The sequence below is a fragment of the Tauraco erythrolophus genome, chromosome 19 (assembly GCF_009769465.1).
Source record: "Tauraco erythrolophus isolate bTauEry1 chromosome 19, bTauEry1.pri, whole genome shotgun sequence".
NCBI classification, from domain to species: domain Eukaryota; kingdom Metazoa; phylum Chordata; class Aves; order Musophagiformes; family Musophagidae; genus Tauraco; species Tauraco erythrolophus.
Genome location: NC_141483.1, coordinates 179,618 through 197,845, shown reverse-complemented (window position 1 = coordinate 197,845; position 18,228 = coordinate 179,618). Strand labels below are relative to the sequence as shown.

General features: G+C 61.6%; 2 protein-coding genes across 2 annotated transcripts; one reads left to right on the top strand and one right to left on the bottom strand.

The window, feature by feature from the left end:
* Positions 1 to 667: 667 nt before the first annotated feature.
* Positions 668 to 2,380, bottom strand: SELENOM (selenoprotein M). The gene is made up of 5 exons (XM_086623769.1): positions 2,261 to 2,380; positions 2,155 to 2,190; positions 2,024 to 2,058; positions 973 to 1,051; positions 668 to 880 (listed from the first exon to the last, which is right to left on the bottom strand). The coding sequence occupies exons 1-5, from the start codon at positions 2,378 to 2,380 to the stop codon at positions 668 to 670; spliced, it is 483 nt and encodes a 160-aa protein (XP_086479895.1).
* A 7,345-nt stretch (positions 2,381 to 9,725) lies between these two features.
* On the top strand, positions 9,726 to 18,228 carry INPP5J (inositol polyphosphate-5-phosphatase J). The gene is made up of 12 exons (XM_086623768.1): positions 9,726 to 10,525; positions 11,447 to 11,557; positions 13,023 to 13,131; positions 13,720 to 13,836; positions 13,907 to 14,082; positions 14,684 to 14,795; positions 15,577 to 15,686; positions 16,040 to 16,229; positions 16,484 to 16,621; positions 17,038 to 17,130; positions 17,379 to 17,483; positions 17,608 to 18,228. The coding sequence occupies exons 1-12, from the start codon at positions 9,726 to 9,728 to the stop codon at positions 18,226 to 18,228; spliced, it is 2,682 nt and encodes an 893-aa protein (XP_086479894.1).

Genomic DNA, 18,228 nt, shown 5'->3' with positions numbered 1-18,228 from the left:
GGCACAGGAACAGCATGGCTGGTCCATGGGACAGTTTGTTGGCTTGCCAGCAGTGGCCCTGTGCCCAGGGTGACCATGCTGTCCCCTTCCACCTACGCAAACAGCTCTGGGGCACCCGGCTCCTCCCAGCATCCAGTAGAGAGGATGACGCTCATCCCTGAAAAGACCACACAGTGCAGCCAATTGTACACAAGGGCTTTACTGGGGGCTCGATACGAGACAACCCTGCTGAGGTGTAAAGCCATACCGCCCCTCCCTGGGAGCAGGTCTCCCACCTCCAGGACTCAGCACATCTACCCTCAGCACCTGGGGCTTTCTGCTGAGGGTTTCATCCTGTCCCACGCAGGTAGGATACCACTGCCCAGCACTGGGAGTCAGCAAGGGAGCACAAGGAATGCTCCTCCTGATCAGCTGGGGATGCCAGGCTGCAGGGGAGGGACGGCAAGGACAGGCACACGGAACCCCCGGGATATCTGCAATGCCCAGGAAGCCCCTGCTCTAGGCTGGAGCCACTCAGGGCATTCTCAGGGCAGAGGCTACACAGCGCCAAGCAACAGCCAGGGGAACCCTCGCCACCCTGCAGCACTGTCCCTGGGTGCAGTAATGCCCTTGTTCCCGCACACCAGGGACTGGCTGCAAGACCCTCTCTTGAGTGCAGCACCCCTCCCTAGAGGTCTGGGTGTTTTCCCTCGTCATGTTTGGGTGGGGTCTTGCTGTCAGCAGTGGGAGCTTGGGGGGGCAGCAGGGTGGGCAGAGGCCTGGCAGGGGCAAACTGGAACTCCTCAGGCACAGGGGCATCAGGTTTCTCCTTGCGGTAGAAGCCCAGCTCCTGCACCAGCTGGTTGATCTCCTCCCGGGTCATGTCACTCAGGGGGATTCTCTGCACGCAGACAGGGATTGCAGCCTGGCACCTGCAGGGCACCAACCACTCCAGACCCTGCCGCAGCAGCGGGTGCTGCGCTGCCCACTCACCTCCAGCTCCTTGTATCGGTGGCTGAGAAGCACAAGCTCTGGGTCAGCACCAGGCAGATGCTTCAGCTCCAGGTTATGGCTGGGCAGTGCATTAAGGAGCAGGCAGTACTGGGCAGGCCCATGCAGCCCCTCATCCCATCCTGTCCTCCATCACATCCCATTCCTTCTTATTCCGTTCTGTCCCCCATCCCGTCCCATCCTCCATCGCATCCCATCCTGCCCTGTCCCATCCCGTCCCCCAACCATCCTGTCCTCCAAACCTCATTCAATCCCACCCTCTATTTCATCCCACCCTCCATCTCATCCCACCCTCCATCGCATCCCGTCCTCCACCGCATCCCATCCCCCACCGTATCCCATCCCCCACCGTATCCCATCCCCCACCGTATCCCATCCCCCGCCATATCCCGTCCCCCACCGCATCCCGTCCCCCACCGCATCCCGTCCCCCACCCCATCCCATCCCATCCCATCCCATCCCATCCCATCCCATCCCTCATCCTGTCTCAACCTGTCCTCCACTGCATTCTGTCCTGTCTTCCATCCTATCTGGTCCTCTATCCTCATCTGGTCCTGTCCTCCACCCCATCTGTCCCATCCCGTCCTATCCCATCCCATCTCGTCCCATCCCGCCCCCATCCCATCCCATCTCATCCCATCCCACTCCATCCGTCCCATCCCGCCCCCATCCCATCCCGTCTCGTCCCTCCCATCCCCACTCCCATCCCACTCATACCCTCCCTCCCCCATCCCACCCCATCCATCCCATCCCATCCCACCCCATCCGTCCCATCCCGCCCCCATCCCATCCCGTCTCGTCCCTCCCATCCCCACTCCCATCCCATCTCGTACCCTCCCGCCCCCATCCCACCCCATCCATCCCATCCCGCCCCCATCCCTCCCATCCCACCCCATCCATCCCATCCCGCCCCCATCCCCTCCCGCCCCGCCCCCCTCCCCGTTCCCTCTCCCACCGCCCATCCCGGCGGGCCCCCCCGGGCCGTGCCCGCCCCGAGCGCTGCCCGCCGAGCGGGCCCGCGGCCGGCGGGTACTAGAGGGGCACGTCCTGGGTGACGAACGCCTTCACCTGCGGGCGGAGCGGGCGGCTCAGCGGCGGGGCGGCCCCGGCCCCGGCCCCGGCCCCGGCCCCGGCCCCGGCCCCCGCCCGCCCGGCGGCACTCACCTCCCGCAGGCGGTTCAGCCGTCACCCGCCGCACGTCTGCGGGACGAGACGCTCCGTCAGCCCCGGCGGCGCCGCCGCTGTCCCGCCCCCCGCCCCCCGCGCTCACCTCCACCTTGCCCCGGGCCAGGTCCCGCAGCGCGGCCCCGCGGGGCCGGGGGGGCCCCGGGCCGCCGCCCGCCGCCAGCACCGCCGCCAGCAGCAGCGGCAGCAGCGGCGCCCGCAGCATCGCGCCGCCACGTCACGGCGCGCGCCCCGGCGGGGCGGGGACGCGCACGCACACGGCGAGCGGCCCACGAGCACGAGCACTGCGCGCACACGCGGCAAACACACCGCGCGTGGGCGGCGCGGGCACACACAGGCGCTCACGCACGCACCGTTTGCACACACAGGCACCGTTTGCACACGCAGTCAACATTTGCACACGCACGCACCGTTTGCACACGCACGCACCGTTTGCACACGCACACACCATTTGCACACACATGCACCGTTCGCACACGCACGCACCGTTTGCACTCACATGCACCGTTTGCACACGCACGCACTCTGCGTTCACGAATGCACCATGCATTCATGCACACACCCCGTGCGTTCACGCACACACCCTGTGCGTTCACGCACGCACCGTTTGCACACACATGCACCATTTGCACACATACGCACCGTTTGCACACACACGCACTGTGCGTTCACGCATGCACCGTTTGCACACGCACGCACCGTGTATTCACGAACACACCATGCGTTCACGGATGCACCGTTTGCACACGCACACACCATGCACTCACAAACACACCGTGCGTTCACGCATGCACCCCATGCGTTCACACACGCACCATTTGTACACACACACCCCGTTTGCACACGCACACACCGTGCGCTCACACACCGTGCATTCATGCACACACCGTTTGCACACACACTCCCCATGCACTCACGCACACACCGTTTGCACACGCACACACCATTTGCACACGCACACACCGTGCGTTCATGCACACACTGTTTGCACACACACCCCCCATGCGCTCACGCACACACTGTTTGCACACGCCGTTTGCACACACCGTGCACTCACGCACGCGGGCCGTGAGCTCACCACGAACACTTTGCAAACATCACACGCACACAGCCCGCCACGCACGCACATCCCAAACGTCCGCAGCCCGTACACGCCCATGCCACACACACCCGGACTGCACACACACCCTTTGCACCCACCCCGTGCACGTACACGCACCCTCCGCACACACGCCGTGAGCACCCGCACCACGCACACATTCACACCTGCATATGCACGCTGCAAACGCGCACTGGCACGCACACGTGCACACTGCATGCTGCGAGCACACGCCCATCCCCAACCGTGATTGCACACCCAGACTGCAGCTCTGCCCTGCAAATGCATCACACACACACACACACACATTGCAAGCATGAATAGGCACACGCAGACACTGCCAACACAGACAGTGACGTGCAGGGCAGCGTGTGTGCATGCACGCCTGGCTGCTGTGCATGCACACAGTGGCACACAGCTGCACGCGTATACAGCTGTGCACACTCATGCACCCTCCCATGCGTACAGCTGAACGCACGCATGCACAGCTGCACGCACAGAGCTTGACCTGCACACAGCTACATGCCGTGCGCGCACCAGTGCACAGATGCAACTGCACACACACACACAGAGCTGCAAGCAGGCAGCAGAGCTGCGCGGAGCTCCCCGCTCCGACTGGTCACAGCGTGCTTGTGCCCAGATACGTCAGCACACACGGCAGTGCACAGAAACGCACAAACACCGGCGCGTGCAGTCACGCGTGCAAAAGCTCTATAGGCAGGCCTGGCTGCATGCACACACACACGCTGCACACCCTGGCTGCACGCACATGCAACTGAACGCGTACACAGGTACACGTGCACAGAGGGGCGTGCACCCTTGCATGCACACACGCAAACCACACACGCAGCTGCACACAAACACCTGCGACGCATGCATATCCCCGTGGTTACAGAATCACCAGATCTCAGACTGGTTGAAGCTGGAGGCAGCTCTGGGGTCCATCTGGTCCACCCAGAGCCAGCTGCCCGGGATCATGTCCAGTCGGGTGCTGAGTATCTCAAGGATGAAGACTCCACAACCTTCCCAGGTAACCTGTGCTGGCACTTGGTCACCCTCACCGGGAAAAAGTGTTTCTTGACATGCAGAGGGAACCTCCTGTGTTCCAGTTTGTGCCCATAGCCTCTGATCCTGCCACTGGGCACCACTGAGAAGAGCCTGGCTCTGTCCTCCTTGTGTCCTCCCTGCAGGTACTTATGTATATTCATGAGATCCTCCTGAGCTTCCTCCGCTCCGGGCGGGACAGTCCCAGCTCTCACAGCCTCTCCTCATAGGAGAGATGCTCCAGTCCATCATCTTTGTGGCCCTTCATCGGACTCCCTCCAGTATGTCTATTTCTATTGGACTTGCTCTTGGGAGCCCAGCACTAGACACAACACTCCAGAGGTGGCCTCATCAGCGCCTCCTCAACCTCCCTTGACCTGCTGACAACACTCCCGATGCAGCCCAGGGCACCATTCATCTTCTTTACCCCAAGGACACACTGAACGCATGGTCAATGTGGTGTCCACCAGGGCCTTTTCTGCAGAGCTGCTTTCCAGCCAGGTGATCCCCAGCATGTCCTGGTGCCTGGGGCTGTTCCTCCCCAAGGGCAGGACTTTGCGCTTCCGTGCTGGGTTTGTGGGGGGGGGGTTCTGGTGCCTGGACAGGGGCTTTGCTCCCTGTGACCTCCCTAGTTTTGGAACCGGGTCAGACCCGGTTCTGGCCGCCAGATCAGACTCCCATCCCCCTCGGGGTTGAGCCAATCGGCACCTCTGCGAATTGCCCTATTTCAGTTGGGACAAAGGAACTGGAAAAGGTGCTTTGCCCAGGAGCGAGAAGCGAGGAGGGCACTGCTCCCAGTCGGCGGCTGCCCACGCCAGGCCGGCGCCACCCGCTGAGGGTAGCGGTGGAGGAGCTGTCTGGGGAACTCGGGGAGTGCCCGCTCCTGGGGTGCCCGCTGGGCCGAGTTCACCCAGAGAGGACTGAGATCTGAGAGAAACGGCCACACCGACACCAGGTCAGTGAAGATGGAGCGGGACGAGGTGCTGGAGCTGAGTTTCCCCTGCAACCGGTGGCAAGATGGCAGGCGGCCCCCCTGCAGCCAGGATGGACTCAGTGGGGCAGAGACTCGCAGCCTGTGGAAAAGTTCACGTTGGAGAGGAGATGCCTGGGCCTGAGGACAGTCATGAAGCATGGGTACGACAAGGTAGAGACGCATCTAGAGTCCGTGGGACGATCCACGCCGGAGCGAGTGGCAACTCCCTAAGAATCTGAGACTGTGGTAAAGCCCACACTGGGGCGATGCGATGGGGAAGGATTGCATCCTGCAGGTAGGACTCACGCTGGAGAAGTCTGTGGATTTTTCCTCGTGAGTAGGGGATCCACCGAAGCAAGGGAAAAGGGTGTAAGGACTCCTCCTCCTTTGAGAAAGGAGTGGCAGGAACAACATGGATGAACTGACCTGCACTCCCCATTCCCCATACCCCTGCGCCACTGGGGGAGGAAGTAGAGCTGGGAAGAAAAGGAAAGGGGTGGGGTGAGGAGGTGGTGTTTTAAGATCTGGCTTTGTTTCTTTTTATCCTCTCAAGTAACTGGTTTTGTTTCTTTTATCCTTTCAAGTAACTGTTAATAAATAGTTTTGCTTTATTCCCAAACCGAGTCCGTTTTGCGCAGGACCACGGTCTGTGGGTGCTCCCTCTGTTCTTGTTTCGACCCTCAGTCCTTTTATTAGATTTTTTTTCTCCTCTGCACTTCACTGGGGGGAGGAGTGAGAGAGCGGCTGTGTGGAGTTTAGTTATAGATCGTAGAATCACAGAATGGTTTGGGTTGGAAGGGACCTCAAAGATCATCTCATTCCAACCCCTCTGCCATGGGCAGGGACACCCTCCACTACACCAGGTTGCCCAAAGCCCCATCCAACCTGGCCTTGAACACTGCCAGGGATGGGGCAGCCACAACTTCTCTGGGCAACCTGTGCCAGTGCCTCACCACCCTCAGAGTGAAAAATTTCTTCCTTATCTGTAATCTAAATCTCCCCTCTTTCAGTTTAAATCCATTGCCCCTTGTCCTGTCACTACACACCCTTGTAAAAAGTTGCCGGAGTGGCCTAAACCACGACAGCTTCCCTTGGTTCGACTTTCTAAGGTTCCTGCCAGCCCATTTCTCCAAACTGTCTGGATGCATGACCCCCCTGCTTTATCAGCTTCTCTTCCCAGTCTGGTGTCATCTGCAAACTTGCTGAGGGTGTACTGTGTCCCATCATCTAGGTCAGTAACGAAGATGTTCAACAGGACTTGGGCCAGTGTTGACCCCTGGGGCACACCGCTAGTTACTGGCCTCCAACTACAGCTTGTGCCACTGACCATCACCCTCTGGATCCAGCCGTTCAGCCAGTTCCCAACCCACATCTGCTCTAGCTTCTCCAGGAGGATCTGGTGGCAGACAGTGTCAAAGGCCTTCCTACAGTCCTGTCACGTTCCGATATGAGGTCAATGGAGGACAGAGAGGGGGTCTACCTCGAGCCCTTCTCAATTTGACCAGTCTACCAGTTTCCCAAGACAGACGAGCCCTGTGTACCTGCCTGCCACACCCCAGTTAAGGGGAAGGGGGACAACCTCAAACCCTTTACAATGTGACCGGTCCGTCAGGCTCACGCTACAGCATCCCTGGGACGAATCCCTCTGGATAGCCCGCTGAGTCGGAGACTGTTTGTCCGACCTATCCAGGGACCCCACGGGCAGCGCACCGGGCCAAATCCCTTCTATTCCCTGTATTGACTGTTGAAATTTCTGGAAACTTATGTTTATAGACAGCAGATTTTGTTACTGATGCTCGTGACAGGATGCGGATCCGAAGACAGCCGGTGGTAGCGACTGACTGCGGAAACAGGTTTGGAACAATGTAAAACCAGAACTGGCCAGTGATAACACTAACTAGCTGCAAGGTGTTAGTAACTAAGCGCGTAACGCAGAGCTCTCACCCAACAGGCGTCCCTGCGGGGGGCGAGAAGAGAGGTTCAGCCCATCGAGTGATCCCAGATGTTCCGGTGGAAGTCTTCTCCCTGACATCCCCTTCTCTTTCACCATTTTATACTATTTCTTTACTTTCAGGTGGAGCTTGAGTGACTCCAGTCATACACACCTTTGTTAGGATTGGTGTAAATTTTCCTTGCTTTGATTTAAAGGTAGCGCGTGCTCAGGGAAGGGTGGTCGCAGCCCGGAGGCGGGAGCTTTTGGGATGGAGGTGTGTTTTGGTGTTGTACGCGATTTCACCATCACTGCTGAGACAGCAGCTGCGATCCGTCTTCCTTTATGGTAACCGTGCGGTTATCTTTGCTGGACATTCTTTCTCCCTGATAACACGGATGAGCCGCGGTACCTCCGTACCACTCTACTCCCCACTTCAAGGATATTGCACGTTCCATTCGGCCAGATGCAGGCCTTGTCCATTCCAAGTGCATTGTGTTCCTGGGAGCAGCAACTGTGTCTCACCTCAAAGCTGCTCTAATATTACAGCTTATGTTAAGATGTAAGCTGAAATTTTGGGGACAATATTCTCCCATTCCTTCCCAATTTCTGTTATTTTTCCACAAGTCCAGATAGTCAACATCCACTGCTCTCCTCTCATCTGCCAGGCCAGTCATTTCATCACAGAAGGTGGTCGGGTTGGCCAAGCAGAACTTCCTGTTGGTGAAGCCGTGTTAACTCCTTCCGATGACTTTCTCGTTGTTCATGTGCCCAGCAATGGTTCCCAGGACCAGCTGCTCCATCGTCTTCCCAAGGATGCTGATGAGGCTGACTGGCCTCTATATGACCTTCGCATCCTTCCCAAACACGGGAGTGACATTTGCTCTTCTCCAGTCCTCTCCCAGTTGCCACAATCAATCTCAGATTATTGAGAGTGGCCTCATGGTAACAGGAGCCAGCTCCCTCGGCATGTGTGAGTGCATCCCATCAGGGTCTAGGGACTGCTCCTGACCTGCTCCTCTTCCACCAAGATCCTCTTCCACATTGTGTTCTGGCCTTCCCAAGCTCCTGGGGCTCCTGGAGGCCGGCCTTGTTGGTACAGACAGGTGCAGGAGGTGTCCAGGACCTCTGCCCTCTCCATGCCCTGTGTCACCAGGTTCCCCATCTCTTTCAGGCACACACAAGTGTGTAGGCACCCGAAGTGCACCCCTGCGTGCTTTCACACCTGCCTGTGTAAACAGCTGCACACGAGCACGCCAGCGCTGCTGTGCGCAGGCACAGCACTGCGCACAGGTACGTGTGCAGCCGCAGGTGCACACACACAGCCGCAGGTGCACACACAGCTGCAGGTGCACACGCACAGTTGCACACGAGCACGCCAGCGTTGCTGTGCACAGGCACAGCACTACACACAGGTACATGTGCAGCCGCAGGTGCACACACACAGCCGCAGGTGCACACGCAGCCGCAGGTGCACACACACAGCCGCAGGTGCACACACACAGCCGCAGGTGCACACGCAGCCGCAGGTGCACACACACAGCCGCAGGTGCACACACACAGCCGCAGGTGCACACGCAGCCGCAGGTGCACACACACAGCCGCAGGTGCACGCACACAGCTGCAGGTGCACACGCACAGCTGCAGGTGCACACACGCAGCCGCAGGTGCACACACACAGCCGCAGGTGCACACACACAGCCGCAGGTGCACACGCAGCCGCAGGTGCACACGCAGCCGCAGGTGCACACACACAGCTGCAGGTGCACACACAGCTGCAGGTGCACGCACACAGCTGCAGGTGCACACGCACAGCTGCAGGTGCACACACACAGCCGCAGGTGCACACGCAGCCGCAGGTGCACACGCAGCCGCAGGTGCACACACACAGCTGCAGGTGCACACGCAGCCGCAGGTGCACACACGCAGCCGCAGGTGCACACACGCAGCCGCAGGTGCACACGCACAGCTGCACACGCAGCCCCACAACCAGCTGCACAGGCGGCACCTCACGCAGCTGCCCCGAACGTGCGTGTGCACCGACAAGCACACGCACACCAGCACCCACGCACACACCGGGGCACAACGACCCCCGTCACGGCGCTGCGCACGCGGTCGCGCAGGCAAAAAAGCGCACGCGTGCACGCGCACGGGCAGCCGTGCGTGCACGACGGCGCGCGTGTGCCGGTGCAAGGGCAGCTGTGAGCGCGCACAGACGGCCGCGCACGGCGCCCGGCGCTGCCCCCGGCAGCCGCCCGGTGCCCGGTGCCCCGGCGGCGGGAGGCGGGGCGGGCCCGGACGGGGGCGGGGCAGGGGCCGTCACGCGCGCGGGGCGGGGCGGCGGCAGGTGCGCGCGGGGCGGCGCGGCGGCGGTTCCGCCGTTCGGGCGCCGCGCGGGGGGCGGGGGCGCTGCCGGCACCGGGGACGCGGCGCCCACCGGCCGGGGCCGGGCGGTGAGCGGGGCCGGGGCCGGGGCCGGGGGCGCTCGCTCGGGTCTCCCGCTGATGGAGCCGGCCCGGCGCGGCAGCGCGGACCAGGGCTCGGCCGCCGCCTCGGGGTCCCGGCCCGGCCCCCCGCGGGGCCCCGCGTCCGCCGCTTCCCCCGTGCGGCCGCTGCCCTTCGGCCCCGGGGGGCCGTCCCGGCCCCCGCCCGACGGTGGGGCCGCCGCGGCGCCTTTCCTCGGCGGCGGCGGCGCCTCGGGCGCCCGCAGGAGCTCCCGGCCGGATGTCGCCTGCGACCCGTTTCCTTACGGCTGCCCCCGGCCCGGGGGGCCGCAGCGCGGCGGGCCCGAGGAGCGGGCCCCGGGTCGGGCTGCGCAGCCCCTGCCGCTGGAGGTCGGCCGGGCCCAGCCCGAGGGGGCCGGCGGGCCCCACGCCTTCCCGCTGCAGGCCCTGCTGCCCCCTAGCCCGGGCAACCCCCCGGCTCGCCCCTCTGTGCCGTCCCCGGCAGCGCCCGGCCCGCCGCCGGGCCGGCCCGCCTTCCCCGAGCTCGGTCTGCTGGAGCACGCCGTCCCCGGGAAGCTGCTGCCAACCGAGCGGAGGGAAACGCTCCCCAAGGCGGAATCCAGCGACCACATCTCGGCCTGGGGGGGCTCGTCGCCGCGGGCCACTGGCCTGCCCAAAGCCGTCTCCAGCGAGTTCATCGCCGGCGGGTGGGTGGGCCTGGCCAGGCCCGCAGCTTTCCCCAAACCGGAGCTGGATGAGCCCTCCCTCTTCGGGAGGTCCCTCGGCCTGCCGAGCTCCGGCGACTCCGGCGATGTGCTCCTCGGCTGCTCGGGAAGGGTCCCGCAGGACAGCTCGTTCCGGTGAGCAGGTGTTGCTGGGGGGGGCGAGCAGGGGGGAGCGGTGCTGTGAAGCAGCGTGCGGAGCCTCTTGTGGGCTGGAGCTGCCCCTTTTACCCTACTGGGAATGGTGCTCCGCTGGAGGAGACGTGGGGTGAGGGGCTGTGGGTGAGCAGGGTGCACTGGGGGTGAAGGGTGCCCTGTGCCCGTCTGCACAGGCAGCGTTCGGGGCAGTGGGCGCTGTGCGGGGTGGTGTGGCAGAGCGGGTGCCATCTGCCCCTGCTGTCCCTGAGCTCTGGAAGCGATGTGGCGTGACCCTCTCCTTGCTGTCGGAACGGGCCTGCTGGGACTTAGGCTTGTCGTGGCGCTGCCAGAAGAGCCCGCGGGTGCACGCTGCGTGACGGCTCTGATGTGCTGTGACTGCTGGTGGCTTGGCGCTGGTGAAGGACACTGCTGCGGGGCGTGCAGTGCTGCTGTCACATGCCGTGCCCGCCTTTGGGGCTGGCTGTGCTCCAGAGCAGATTCTGGGGGCTGAGACCTGGATCCTTTTCCCTAGGAGCCCGAGGGATGTGTGATTCCTGGGGCAGAGAGGGGAAGCATTTTTCTGGGGACACCCTGTCTTGCAGGCTACCTGCTGTGCCAGCCTGCCTGTATCAGCTGGCAGGGATGAAAACGAGGTCTCTTTGTGCTGGTTTCTAGAATTTCTCCAGGGCTTGGATTACAGCAGGCTTGCTATGTGCTGAGGTGCAGGCCCTGGGGGAATTTAGGAGTTTAGCAAGGACCCATCTCCCTCAAATGGGAGTTAAAGACCTGGCGTATGTGCCCTGGCTAAGCTTCAGCTGCGGCCGCTTCTGTTGCAGGCAGAAAGCTTCCCTGATGGAGCTGGGGGCTGAACGGGGGTGATAGGGGACACCTCTGAGGCTGTTCTTCCTTTATCCTCCCAAGCATCACAGTGGTCACCTGGAATGTGGGCACAGCCATGCCCCCGAACGATGTGACATCTCTGCTGCACCTCAACACAGGCGAGACAAACGATGCAGACGTGATTGCCATTGGGTAAGAGAGTGAGGTGCAGGGCCTCCTCCCCTGCCCCGCCACGTCCCTTTTCCTGGGGTCTCTATAGCCCTGAGGGGCAGGGAATGGAAGAGCTGCAGCCCCAGCCTCGCTGGGGCACGGTGAGCAGGGAGGGGTGTGCATCACAAGCAGGAAAATATCAGGAAAGTTGATGGAGAATCAACTTCTAGTGAAATGAGAGTGCTACGAGGAACTGAAACCTTTGAATCCTGAGTAGCCTTGAACCCTGAACGAGCCTGGAGCTGGCTGTGCTGTGCAGAGCTGGGCTGTGGCAAGTGCTGCTCTTGCTGTGAGCCCTGGCAGCCCTGGGGTTAGGTCTCTAGATGCATTTAACTCGCCTGCTGGAGTCCTCTGGGAGCGTTTTCCTCATCTTGGCTTTTGCCCACGGTATGCAGGCCTCAAGGGCACAAATCTGCTGTTCTCACAGCTGGATTGGTCTGTGCAAGGCAAGGCAGCGCCACGCTGGTGCGGTAAGGCTGTACTGGTGTGGCTGGCAAGACAAGCTCTGCCAGAGTCGAAGGGCAAACTGGTCCCTCGAGGGCTGCCGTGGCGTGTGTGGATTCCTGCTAAGACCTGGGACGTGCTGCCTTTGCACAGGGAGTGAGAAGCAGCCTCTGCCTGTGGGCGTGGGGTGGAGGAGCTGGGCTGGCCTCCAGTAGGCTCCCAGAGACTCCCCCAGTGCTCCTTGCCCCAGGGAGAGAGCGGTGTAAGGCCGAGGCTGCTGGAGCCACTCTCCTGGTCCCCTGAGCCTTGCAGACCAGCGGAGTGGGCTGTGTGGGGCTGTGCAGGCAGACCTGAGCCCGGATGGATGGGGCAGGGGGTGTAGCTGACAGCAGTGGAGTTGCTGGGACTGTGTCCTGGCCAGGGCAGGGTGTCCAGCTGCCCCCCACCTCCAGGGCATCTCTGGCTGTGTCCTTCCTCTGTCTTCGTGCCCTGAGCGCTTGATATTTTAGGGCAAGACATTTCCTGACCCTGCCATTCTCTGCGGATGAGCTCCTTCCCTCTCTTCACTAACGCTGAGCCGGGAGGAGAGCTTTTAACCTTCTCTTTGCTGCTGCTCCGAGCTTGGTGGCTGGGATGCATCTGGACACCCTGTGCTGAAATACCAGTGAGGCTTGGCTTCTCTGTAGCAACCAAGGCAGCTGAAATGTCCTGTAAGCCCCTCTTGCACCTAGAGACAGGCTTTAGACTGAGCTGCTCCTGCTTTAAAAAGGGCCAAGGCCTCATGGGTTCAGGGCCACTTGTGCCTTCTGCTAGCACGTGGCCCAGCATTGCTGGAGCAAGGATACGGCTGGTTTGTGCTCTCAAGGTCCTCCCTTGAGCTGCCTTTCCCATCCTGGCCCTGCTCCCCAGCACGGTGCTTTGGCACCTCTCCCAAGGAGCTCTTGCTAGCTGGGACATGGACACCTTCCTGGTGTGGCTGAGGGGCCTGTCCATTTCCTCCCAGGCTGCAAGAGGTGAACTCTAAGATAAACAAGCGCCTGAAGGATGCCCTCTTCACAGATCAGTGGAGTGAGCTCTTCATGGATGTGCTGAGCCCCTTCCACTTTGTCCTGGTAAGGAGGTCCCAAACGGCCTGGGCAGCTGTGTTCCCTCTCTGCCTGCCATGCAGGTGAACCATGGGGAGGGAGAGTTGGACTGCAGGGATGGAGGGAGGAGGTGGTGTGGGAGAGCTGGCTGGAGGGGCAGGCTGCCGAAGGGACGGCCCGCAGCCACCCAAGCAGCGTGTGGGGGCTGACTTGGGGGCTAGTGGTGCATCTCACCAGCGTGTTCTCTAGCTGGTGCCACCCTGCTCCCTTTTCTGCATCTTGGGCTTCCCCTGGGGTGCTTTGGGGACACTCCTTGTTGCCTGCTGCGTTGCATCAGGGTGAGGAGGTGGGTGTGGGAACAAGCCTGTGCTGCTGGCAGCAGCCCGTGGGTCCCAGGGTGCTTGCCTCAGAGCGTCCGTAAGCCCAGCGACGCTAAGGCTCATCTCAGCTGCCAGTATTGAGGAGAACGTGCGTGGATCTCTGAACTAAATGTGCTGTCCGTCGCTTGCAAGATGAGGGGCTTGCAAAGGGTGGAGGTGCTGCTCCTATGGCCTGGAGGTGGGGAAGGGTGTTCCTGTGGCTGCCATCCTGCTTCAGCTCCTGCTCCCATTCCAGGTCAGCACAGTGCGGATGCAAGGTGTGATCCTACTGGTATTTGCCAAGTACTACCACCTCCCCTTCCTGCAGGACATCCAGACGGACTGCACGAGGACGGGACTGGGAGGCTACTGGGTGAGTGTGGCCCTGGGGGATGTGGTGAGGGGCTGGCTTGCTGAGGAGTTATGGGACCCTCTTGGTTCAGGGCAACAAGGGCGGGGTGAGTGTTCGTCTCTCCATCTTCGGCCACATGGTCTGCTTCCTGAACTGCCACCTGCCAGCGCACCTGGAGAAGGCGGAGCAGCGCAAGGAGGACTTTGCCACCATACTGCACATGCAGCAGTTCGAGGGGCATGCGGCCAGCGGCATCCTGGACCATGAGTGCGTACCCTACCACTTTGCTCCCCAATCTGGGCCAGGGCTATAGTGCCAGCTGCTGTCCTTGATGACCTGCAGGTAGGGTCTGGGGTCTCTCCCTTGAATCCCAGCACAGCTTGGACATGGGGTTTTGCTTGCAGAGCTGCAAGATCGCCCCATGACCCAGTGGGGACCCAGCATGGTGGGGTGTAGGTGTTAAGAGGGGTCCATAGTCTCCCCTGGGGCACATCCAGGCCTGGTGCAGCTCCTGCCATACTGGCACTGTTGGGGTTTGGCACTGGTGAGGTGCAGGGCCCGCCTCTGCCCCAGTATTTTGGCTGTGCAGTCTGACTCTGGTAGGTGTCTCACGGTGGGAATTTTCACCTTCAATTTCTGCCCAGGGAAGTCAGGGGCCTATTTAGTTACTGGTGCTTAGTCTTACCTGAGGAGTCCTGGCAGGGCTGGCAGCTGGCCAAGCTGGCAGCTGAGTGTTGACCTGCACTGGTGCTCCCGAGAGCACCTGTGCTGCAGGCTGAGGCCGCCCACAGGCTGAGGATGTTTTCCTCCTGCTGTGCTGCCCAGCTCCAGTAGCCTTCCAGCCTGTCGCCCTCCCTCCTGCCCACAGCCTTGTGTTCTGGTTTGGGGACCTCAACTTCCGCATCGAGAGCCTTGACATCCGCTTTGTGAAGTACGCCATTGACAGCAACATCCTTAGCCAGCTCTGGGAGAAGGACCAGGTAAGAGGGATGGGCATGCTGCTGAGCCTTGGCTGGGCCCCAAGTGGCATTTGGTTCTTTCTGAAACTGCCTGTGCAGCTGTGGGACAGGGCATGTCCCATTGCTGCCCGTGGGCTTGTTCAGCCTGGAGAAGAGAAAGCTCCGGGGAGACATTCCAGCAGCCTTCCAGCACCTAAAGGGGCTACAAGAAAGCTGGAGAGGGGCTTGGACAAGGGCGTGTAGTGATGGGACACGGGGCAATGGCTTTAAACTGAAAGAGGGGAGATTTCGATTGAATATAAGAAAAAAAAAATTTCACTCAGAGGGTGGTGAGGCACTGGACCAGGTTGCCCAGAGAAGCTGTGGCTGCCCCATTCCTGGAAGTGTTCAAGGCCAGGTTGGATGAGGCTTTGAGCAACCTGATCTAGCGGAAGGTGTCCCTGCCCGTGGCAGGGGGGTTGGATCTAGCTGATCTCTAAGGTCCCTTCCAACTCAAACCGTTCCATGATAATACGAAAGGGCCCTGGCTGTCCTGGCTCTGTGGGGAAGGGGCAGTACAGTCCCAGGATGGTCTCTCTGAGAGCTAGGCACATGCTTCCTTTATCGGTGTGCTAGGAAGAGCTGGGGCTATTGGGTCTAGGGACTTGCTGCTTGCATGGCATGGACAAACCCCAAGAGCTCTGTGGGGCTGGCAGCAAGGGGGCAGGGATGACTGTGTTGGGGGTGGAGAGGTCTTGGGGGCTTGCAGAGGGATCTGGCCATGGCGGCTGGTGTGCTCCCTGACCTGCTCTCTTTCCCACAGCTGAACATTGCCAAGAGCACCTGGCCTGTCCTCAGCGGCTTTCAGGAGGGACCTTTGAACTTCCCACCTACCTTCAAGTTTGACGTGGGCACCAACAAGTATGACAGCAGGTAGGAGAGCAGAGCTCAAGTCTGTGCTGGGCCTGGGAGTGAGTGGCATGGCTGAGGGATGCAGGAATGGCAGGGCTCGGAGCCAGGGCTGGTGCTGGCAGGAAAGGGGCTGATGCGGGTGCGTGTGGACGGGGGAGCCATGCTGGGAGGGATGTGGGCTGGACTTGGGGCAGCAGGCTGGGACACAGCTGTTGTGCTGGTGCCAGCGCAGGTCTGTCCCTGCAGCCACACTGAGCTGTGTGCTGAGACGAGCCCCATCCCCTGCCTGCGCATGCTGTAGTACCGAGGGGAGGCAGTTTGGGCTGGAGCCTGCTCCCCCTGCCAGGCAAGAGATGCCCCTCTGTGCCCCACAGTGCCAAGAAGCGAAAACCTGCCTGGACTGACCGCATCCTCTGGAAGATCAAATCTCCCAGTATTGGGTTTGGTGCGGGCGGGCGCCAGCCCAGCCGGGGTGTCCTGTCAGTGAGCCAGCTGTGCTACTGCAGCCACATGGAGTACACCGTCAGCGACCACAAACCAGTGGCTGCCGTCTTTGCGGTGCAGGTGAGCACGGTCCTGGGCCACCGGGCACACCGGGCGGCGCTACGGGGACAAGACGCTCAGCTAAGTGTGCGCAGTGTATGATGGGGGTGTGGAGTTTGCTTTATTTTTGTTTGGCAAGCTCAGCTGTCCTGCCACAGTGCCTGGGGGCTGCTGTTGGTGTATGTGCAAGGGCCCAGCCCTGGATGGGTGCCCTGGGCAGCAGGGGCAGCTCTCTTTGGCATGCCCTTGCTCACCATGTGTATGTCTCTTGGCAGTTTGCTTCCAAGGCAGACAAGCCTCTGGTTGAGATTTACGTGGCTGATGAATGGAGCCGGCCTGAGCAAGCAGTTGTCAGGTACAAGATGGCTGCTGGCTTTCACCGGAGCTCCTGGGACTGGATAGGACTCTACCGGGTAGGGGCTTGGGGGCTGCTGGGGCTGGAGGGAGTGGGGAACGCTGCACAGCACCGCAGGGTCCCGTCTGAGTTAGCCCCTACCACTGGGCACAGGCGCATGGCACGGACCTGTGCTCTGCACTCTCTGTCTGTGAGGCCCTGGCAGTTAGCAGCAGGATTTGGCCCTGCTTCTGGAGGCTCAAATCCAGCAGTTCCCTCTTCCTCCTGCTGCGGGCCCCACAGGGTCCAAAGCCTGGCATGGCCATGGGGGCTGGGAGCCAGGGCACTGCTGGGCAGGTGGAAGGCAGCTCTTAGTGCCCTTGTGCAAGGAGAGGGGCTGAGCGAGAGGAGAGCTGAGGCTGGGTGATGGTGCTGAGCAGGGACGGTGTGTCCCCTGTCCCCACTGCCTGTGTTCTCACATGTCCCTGTGCACAGGTGGGCTTCCGGCATCCTAAAGATTACGTGTCCTATGTCTGGGCCAGGAGTGATGATGGAGAGCGCTGCCTGGAGAAGCAACTGTGTGCACAGGTGAGCTGGGGCAGCCCTGCTGTCTTGCTGGGCGTGTGTGCCCCATCGTGGGGGTAAAATGGCCCTTTGTGCCCCTGATGGGGCAGGAGGACACCTTATTGCTTTGTGCTGAGCCTTGGGCAGGGCCACTGTGCTGGCATCGGGGATTTCTGCTCTCCGCTCGGGCTGGAGCTCATTATGGGGCTGGAGGTAGGAGGGGGCACCCCTGTGCCCAGCCCTGGTGCCCATCAGCTGTCTCTGGGCTGCAGGTGATGTTCTCAGAGGAGGCGCTGCCCAAGGGGAAGGGCGAGTACATCCTTGGATACTACAGCAACACCTCCAGCAGCATTGCTGGCATGACTGAGCCCTTCCAGGTCAGAACGGCAAGGAGGCGAGGGTGAGGGGCTGCAGGGGGGTGTGTGGGGTGCTTGGCTGCAGGAGGCCAGCTGCTGTGGTGCCCCATGAGGGTCAGCCAGCAGTGCTGATGCAGGGGTGCAGATCTCCCTGCCCAGGTCGGAGGAGGGCAGCAGCTCCACGGACAGCTCAGGCAGCAGCTCAGAAGAGGAGGATGACAGCATGCTTGTCCTGCTGGCACCCAAATCCCGTAGCCCCAGCCCAGGCAAGACAAAACGGCACCGGAGCCGCAGCCCCAGCCTAGCCAAGTTCCAGGGCCTCATTCTGCGGCCATCAAGCCGGGACAGGGGCACAAGCCGCAGCCCTTCACCCCAGAGCCGCCAAGGCCTCCCGGGGGACATCCCCACCATCCATGTGCCCCAGGAGGAACCAGGGCACTGTGGAGCCAAAGCCAAGGAGCCAGGGCGGGCAGCTGAAAGCAAGGAGGGCCGCTCCTTCTCCCAGACTGTGCAGGAGCAGGGTGGCCCCTGGCGTGCCTCTGCTGGCAGCCCCCTGGCCAAGGCTGACCCCAGGAACCTGGGCTTGCTGCCCGCTCTCCGCCTGGAGATGATCAACCAGGCCATGGGCTGGCGGCAGGAGAGTGTGGACCAGGGCTACCCCTGCCAAAGGATAAGCCCCACCAGCCCCCCAGGCTGCAGCACCTCCCCAAAGGAGGGGAGCAACCTCCAGGAGCTGGACAGCCGTAGCTGTGCCATGGGCCGCTGA